General features: G+C 34.0%; 1 protein-coding gene across 1 annotated transcript; it reads left to right on the forward strand.

The window, feature by feature from the left end:
• Nucleotides 1-7,819: 7,819 nt before the first annotated feature.
• On the forward strand, nucleotides 7,820-8,743 carry LOC105076140 (olfactory receptor 4K14-like). Its single transcript, XM_010964156.3, has one exon. It carries the CDS (start codon nucleotides 7,823-7,825, stop codon nucleotides 8,741-8,743), a length of 921 nt encoding a protein of 306 aa, XP_010962458.2. The 5' UTR covers nucleotides 7,820-7,822.

An 8,743-nucleotide genomic window follows, 5' to 3' on the forward strand; every position in this document is an offset into this window, starting at 1 on the left:
AAGAAACTGACAAATCTATGGAAACATACAGTCCACCAAGAGTGAATCAAGAAGAAACAGACCACTTGAAAAGACCAATTACTAGAAATGAAACAGAATTAACAACTAAAAAAAAAAACAAAAAAAACCTCCCTACAAACAAAAGTCCAAGACTAGATGGCTTCACTAGGGAATTCTACCAAACATACAAAGAAAAATTCATACTGGTCCTTCTCAATTTCTTCCAAAGACTGAAAAGGAGGGAATACTCCTAAACTTATTCTATGAAGCCACCATCACCCTGATACCAAAGCCAAAGACACAACCAAAAAAGAAAATTACAGGCCAGTCTCATCCATTGATGAACATAGATGCAAAACTCTGAAACAAAATATTAGCAAACAGAATACAACAACACATAAAAAAGATCATACACCATGATCAAGTTGGATTCATCCTAGGGACACAAGGATGGTTCAACATATGCAAATCAGTATGATACACCACATCAACAAAAAAAAAGGACAAAAATCACATGATCATCTCAACAGATGCAGAAAAAGCATTTGATAAAACTCAACACCAATTTATGATTAAAAACTCCTACCAAAGTGGGTAGAGATGGAACATATTTTAACATAATAAAAGCTATTTATGACAAACCCACAGCCAGCATAATACTCAATGGTGAAAAACTTAACACCTTCCCATTAAAATCTGGAACAAGACAAGGATGCCTAACCTCACCAGTTCAATTCAACATAGTCTTGGAAGTTCTAACCGTAGCAATCAGGCAAGAAAAAGAAATAAATGGAATTCAAATTGGAACAGAAGAGGTAAAATTGTCACTACATGCAGATGACATGGTATCATATATAGACACCCTAAAAGCACCACACTTTTGAGCTGATAAGACAATTTGGCAAGGTAGCAGGATACAAGATTAACATACAGAAATTAGTTGCATTTCTTTACACCAACAATGAAATAGCAGGAAAAGAAAGTAAAGAAACAATCCCTTTTAAAATTGCATTGAAATCAATAAAATACTTAGGAATAAATCTGACCAAGGAGGTGAAAGACTTATACATGGAGAACTACAAAACACTGATTAAAGAAATTAAAGATTATTTAAAGAAATGGAAAGATATCCCACGATCTTGGATTGGAAGAATCAAAATACTTAAAATGGCCATTCTGCCCAAGGCAATCTACAGATTTAATGAGATCAGTATCAAATTACCCAGGACTTTTTTTTTTTATAGAAGTAGAACATATAATTCTAAACTTTACATGGAATCACAAAAGTCCCATAATTGCCAAAGCAATACTGAAGAAAAAGAATGAAGCTGGAAGAATAACTCTCCAAGACTTCAGACAATACTACAGAGCTAACAGTAATCAAACAGCGTGGTATTAGCAAAAAAAACAGACACATGGATCAATGGAACAGAATAGAGAGCCCAGAAATAAACCCACAGACATACAATCAACTAATCTTTGACAAAGGGGGCAAGAATATACAATGGAGAAAAGTCTCTTCAGCAAGTGGTGTTGGGAAAACTGGACAGCAGCATGTAACACGAATGGCACAGAAAAGGCTAGGTTCCCCAATCACAGGCCACCCATCGCATTCTCAAGCTCCTGCTAGAGAAGCCAAACCTTGTCTGATCCAGTTTTACTCAATTGTCTTTCATTTCTTTTCAGTTCAATGTTATTTGCATAATAAATGCCACTCATTTAAATTTTCCATGTGAGCTTTATGTTAGAAAGGACCGTTTTCTTTTTCTAACTCTAACTTAGTTTTACCTGTGTCTGAGTAGAAATATAGATTTTTAAAGATATTTCATATTTGATCATATGTACAAGTTGTCATAATGAATGATTTCATCTACCATATCAGATTTGATTCCTTCTATACGTACATTTAGCTGGATATATTTTATAAATATGCTTGTAAATTTTCAAAAAACCCTAAATCAATAAATATTATTTGATTTTAATTTTCCAATTTTATACAACAAACAGTAAAAATTACTTTTATGATTCTCCTCAGGATTTTTTCTAGTTAGTATTTTGAGATTGAATACTCTCTTACTCTATACACAAAAATAAAATTAGAATGGCTTAAAGACTTAAATATAAGACAAGACACAACAAATCTCCTAGAAGAAAACATAGGCAAAACATTCTCTGACATAAATCTTAGCAATGTTTGCCTAGGGCAGCTACCCAGGCAATAGAAATAAAAGCAAAAATAAACAAATGGGACCTAATTAAACTTATAAGCTTTTGCACAGCAAAGGAAATCACAAGCAAAACAAAATGACAACCTTCAGAATGGAAGATAATATTTGCAAATGATGTGACTAAAAAGGGCTTAGTTTCCAGAATATATAAACAACTCATATAACTTAATAAAAAAAAAAACCCAATCCAAACATTGGCAGAAGATCTAAACAAGCAATTCTCCAAAGAAGACATATAAATGGCCAATAAGCACAAGAAAAAATGCTCAATATCACTAATTATCAGAGAAATGCAAACCAAAACTACAATGAGGTATCAACTCACACCAGTCAGAATGGCCATCATTCAAAAGTTCACAAACCATAAATGCTGGAGAGGTTCGAGAGAAAAGGGAACTCTCTTACACTACTAGCTGGAATGCAGTCTGGTGCAGCCATTATGGAAAACAGTATGTAGATTCCCCAAAAAACTAAATAGACTTACCATATGATCCAGTAATCCCACTCCTGGGCATATATCCAGAGGAACTCCAATTCGAAAAGATACAAGCACCCCAATGTTTATAGCAGCACTATATACAGACATCAAGACATGGAAGCAACCTAAATGTCCTCAACAGATGACTGGATAAAGCTGTTACATATTTATACAATGGAATACTACTCAGTCATAAAAAAAGAATAAAATAATGCCACTTGCAGCAACATGGATGGAACTGGAGATCGTCATTCTAAGTGAAGTAAGCCAGAGAGAGAAAGAAAAATACCATATGATATCACTTATATGTGGAAAAAGAAAGAAAGAAGAAAGGAAAGAAAAGAAAGAAAAGAGAAGAGGACACTAATGAACTTATCTACAAAGCAGAAGCAAACTCGCAGACACAGTAAACAACCTTACGGTTACCGGGGGAAAGACGGTGGGAAGGGATAAATTTGGGAGTTTGAGATTTGTAAATATTAACCACTATACATAAAAATAGAGAAAAAACAAATTTCTTCTGTATAGCACAGGGAACTATATTCAGTATCTTGTAATAACCTTTAATGAAAAAGAATGTGAAAACTAATATATACATGTATGTGCATGACTGGGACATTATGCTGCACAGCAGAAATTTACACGTTGTAACTGATTATATTTCAATAAAAAATACTGTAGGAAAAAAGAATAGATAGATGGCAAATAAGCATATGAAAAGATGTTCAACATTATACATCATTGGGAAATTTAAATTGAAATAATGATCTATCAGTTCACATCTATTATAATGATAAATCCAAAGCACTGACACTATCAAAAGCTGGAAAGTATGCAGAGTAATACGAGCTATCATTCATTATTGATGGGAATACACAAGTAGACAAAAATTTATCACAGATGTAATATAGCTGAGAAACACTGTGAACCAATTTGACATAATTGATATTTATAGATCACTTTAACCAAAAACATCAGAATATTCATCCTTTTGAAGTTCACAAAGAACATTTACTAACTTAGACCATATTCTGGGCCATAAAATAAGTCCTAATAAAAGTTAAAGAATTCAAGCCATACATATATACATACATATATACAGATATGTATATAAATGTTCATATACATAAACATATATAAATGTTCATAACTTTATTTATAAGAGCCAAAAACTGGAAACAACTCAAAAGTCCCTCAGCAGACAAATCATTTAACAAACTGTGGAATATACATAAAATGGAATACTAGTTAGCAATAGGAAGGAACACACTATTGATACACAGAAAAACATGATAAATATCAGATTAAGTATGCTGGGTGAAAAAAGTCAGGCAACAAAAAGTACATTCTACATGTCTCAACTTTTACTAAACTCTAGAAATGCAAACTAATGTATTAGAAAGCAGATTAGGAGTCATCTGGGGAGGGAGGGATGGAAAAGGGGGATTATCAAGGAACACAAAAGCTTTTACAGGCTGATGCGTATGTTCACTATCTTAATCGTGTTTTTAAGTTTGAATATATATGTCAAATTTTATCAATTCATACACTTTTTCTTTTTGTATTGAAATATAGTTGATGCAAAATATTACATAAATTACAGGTATACAATATGGTGATTGACAATTTTTAAAGGTTATACTCAATTTATGGTAATTATAAAATACTGGCTATATTCCCTACATTGTACAATATCTTTGTAGTTTATTTTACACAGAATAGTTTGCATCTCTTAATTCTCTACCCTTGTATTGTCCCTTCTCCCTTCTCTCAAATGTTAACTACTAGTTTGTTATCTGTATCTGTGAGTCTGCTTCTTTTTTGTTATTTTCACTAATTTGTTGAAATTTTTAGATTCCACATATAAGGGATATCATACAATATTTGTCTTTCTCTGTTTATTTAACTTAGCATAATATAGTCCAAGTCCATCCATGTTGCTGCAAATGGTGACATTTCATTCTTTTTACGGCTGAATAGTATTCCATTGTATATATACAACATATCTTCATTAACTTCTCATCTGTTAATGGACACTTAAATTGCTTCCACATCTTGGCAATTGTAAATAATGCTGCTCTGAATATGGGGGTGAGTGTATCTTTTCAAATTAGTGTTTCTGTTTTCATGGATATATACCCAGGAGTGGAATTGCTGGGTCGTATGGTGATTCTATTTTTAGCTTTTAGCGAAAACTGCATACTGTTATCCACAGTGGCTGCCCCAATTTATTTTCCTACCAACAGAGTATGAGGGTTCCCTTTTTTCTGCATTCCTGCAAGCAATTTGTGTACTTTTTGATGATAGCCACTCTGACAAGTGTGAGGTAGTATCTCATTGTGATTTTGATTTGCATTTCCCTGATTAGCAATTTTCATGTGCATCTTTTCCCTGATTAGCATCTTTTCATGTGCCCATTGGCCATCTGCATGTCATCTTTGGAGAAATGTCTACTCATTTCTTCTGTTAAATTTAAACTGGGTTGTTTCTTATTTTGATGTTGAGTTGTATGAGCTATTTATATATTTTGGACATTGACCACTTTAAATACATGTGGTTTGTTATATGTTGATTACACCACAGTAAAGTTATTTTAAAAATCTAAAAGGCCAAAATGAATGTATTTTACTCTAACATCAATGTTCTTTTTTTAATCTAAAGATATCTTAATAATTTGACACTCACTGCCTATCAGGACCTCAAATAATCATAGATAATGTTGAAAGAAATCAGTCAGCCAATCAAGATTACCTGTCTGTTTATAGAACATTAGACGTGCAGTAGAGCATGCCATTCATGGCAGGGTTTTCTTTTGGTGGTTGTATATCACACTGGTTAGGATATGACTGCTCTAGAAACTGGAACTAAACCTTAATTGAATCTGATTATTTAGATCTAGTTAGAGATTAAGACTGCAGAAGACATCTTCTTAGTACTTACAGGTTAAATGAAAAACAATTTAAAACTTCACTGATGTTTAATACTTAGCTGCTTTACATACGATTTTGCTTGTCTCCCTTTTCTGATTTTCAGAATATGCAAAAATTATTACTCTTAACAAAGAAGTCCCCAAGAGATGTCCAATGTAAATTATTTTCATGATTCTTGTTCTGCCCAAAACAGAAAATAGGAAAACTTCACACAAGGGATTCCCTCCAGTGATGAATATATATCAAGCTGACGGAAACTTCTTCCATAGATACTGTCTCTACCCAACAGTGGATGTTATCTCAAGCATCTATCAGAAGAGAGAGTAAAATTTATCCGGTCCTAGAGAAAACTTGTGTATAGTAAGTTATCTCATATTCTCTGTGACTCTCTTCTTAAAAATAATTTTTTTAATATTTATATGCCTCTGTTTCATGCATGCCTATGGTTGAAGATGATTATGCCTTGTTTAGCTTCTAACCTTTAAAGAGATAATTTATGGGTTTTCTGCTCCTATTCTATTCTACTGGAATTTCTATGGTCTCTTTAACAACAGTGTACACACCACCATAATGCTGTGCCTCAGAGATGCTCCCAGGTCTACCTCAGGAGATCATGGTTCTTTGATTATTATCACAGCTACCTGATAATTAGCAACTCCCAGCTATCCTGCTAAATGATTCTTGCCTTACAATTTAAGAAGATAAAGTATTTTATATCAGAGCGAGTAATGCATAATAAGATAACATTTAGCATAGAGATAGAAATAAAATAATAGATATCCAGTGAGAAGTGATATGAAACTCAGTTACTGTAGGATTAATAGGATTTAATAGTATTAAAACTCATAACCTGAGGAAAAAAGGAAGCCAGCTTTGGGTAGAGAAAGGAAGGTAGAGTATCTCTGTATAACTTACCAGTGTATAGCTCAGGCAATCTATTAAATTTTCTCAAGTCCAAGTTTCTCTTTGTACAATTATAAATGTTGATAATCTCACAGTTTCAGGATTACTCTTATTTAAAAATTAATAGAAGGACATTGCATCTAGACCGGAATGAAAAATGTGTGGCTATATTTTAATACTCAAAAAAAAAAAAAAAAACCTCTATTTGTCTTTCTCTAACTTTTCAATGTCCCTAATCCCAAAGTTATCAGTACCTCCTTTTGTGAAAATTCACCCAGAGTTACAAGATTCCAAAGGTACTTTAAGAAAATGTGCTATTGCCTCTTGTAGGTTTCTTAAAATATTAAACCCCTCCTAGACAAAAGCAGATGTGAAAGGTGAAAAAGGTGCTAAGCGCATGGAAAGCAAGAAGCAAGTCTGCTATTTCCCTCCCACCTACATCCTATAGGGCTGCTAAGCATCTGCTTATTAATTTAGAAAAAATATAAGCAGTACGTGTTTTAAAGAAAATTGATTCCATATACTGTACTTACAGAAGATGTGTGGCCGTTAACTAAGATTGTTGCCAGTAAGCTCTGGGAACTGCAGAGCTTGAAGTTGCATTTTAATGAATAAAGAAATATCTAATATTTATTATTCATGCACTGAGTACCAGAAAACTTTCATTGCTTTCTGTATATTTTCTGGCTTGAAGACAAGTCTATTATATTGAGTATTCTCTTTATACAGATGAGGAAATGGAAACAGAAATATTTAAGTCAAGCTCACAAGGTCAACAAGTAATAGAGTTCAGACCAGATTTGACTAATTTAAAAGTCCACATTACTCTACAAGTTATCCCAAATATTGATTAATTTTAATCAAGTAATATAGTCTACCAGTATTATAAAATATTAACAACTTCAAAACTGATTTTAAAAGTAGTTATGATTTCTTATTGGTAAACTGTTCCTCAGCAATGTACACATTCACCTTTTAGCAATTTCTGCACTCAAGCACAGTTGAAATTCTGCTTTTGCTATTAGCTATCTTCTATGTCTCTATTTTTAACAGGTACAAAATTAATTACAGAAAATTAATACTGGAAAGGTTTATCTTGACAAAAAAAGTGCTAATTAACTTTTAGCACTTTCAAATACAGGTGCTAATTTTCAATGAAATTTAAACTTCACTGAGATAGAATTTCAACTGAATTTTAAAAAGTTAAGTGCCCTTTCCCATCACTTGTGAGACTAACAGTCTATCCTTCTCTGTAGGTTATTTTAGAGGACACACTGAATAAAATGGATAAAGGAAATCTGTCTGTAGTGCTTCTGGGACTTTGCTGGGATATGCAGGTCTTACTCCTATTGATATTTTTTATGCTTTACCTGATCATTGTATCTGAAAATATTGCCATCATGGTCTTAGTCATCATTGACGCCCACCTGCATTCCCCCACGTACTTCTTGTTGGTCAACCTGTCCTTTGTTGACACGTGGCTTTCTTCAGTCACCACCCCTAAGATGATTACAGACTTTGTCAGGGAGAACAAGACTACTTCCTTTGGAGGCTGCATGTGCCAGGTCCTCTTTGTGCATTTTGTTGGAGGAGGTGAGATGGTGCTATTGGTGGTAATGGCCTATGACCACTACGTGGCCATCTGCAAGCCACTCCACTATTCGACCATTATGAACCTGCAAAAGTGCATTGGGCTCGTGGCGACTTCCTGGACCATTGGCTTTGTGCATGCCATGAGTCAAATGGTTGTGATTATGCGACTGCCATTCTGTGGCCCCAGGGAAATTGACAGCTTCTTCTGTGATGTATCACTGATAATCAAGCTTGCCTGCATAGATTCCTATAACTTGGGAGTATTGATGAATGCTGACAGTGGGCTTCTAGCCATAACCTGCTTTATAGTATTGCTGATACCCTACACATATATTCTTCTCGCTGTTCGCCAAAGCTCTAAAACTGGTGCTTCCAGGGCCCTCTCTACCTGCACTGCCCACATCACAGTGGTGGTGCTCTTCTTTGGGCCCTGCATCTTCATCTATGTGTGGCCACTCAGCATCACCTGGGTGGACAAATTTCTTGTTGTGTTTTACTCTGTCTTTACACCTCTCCTAAATCCAGCCATTTATAACCTGACAAATAAAGAGATAAAAAATGCTATAAAGAGATTCAGAAGCTACTACATGCATTCCAATGGAGATATGTAA

The sequence above is a fragment of the Camelus bactrianus genome, chromosome 6 (genome assembly GCF_048773025.1).
Source record: "Camelus bactrianus isolate YW-2024 breed Bactrian camel chromosome 6, ASM4877302v1, whole genome shotgun sequence".
NCBI classification, from domain to species: domain Eukaryota; kingdom Metazoa; phylum Chordata; class Mammalia; order Artiodactyla; family Camelidae; genus Camelus; species Camelus bactrianus.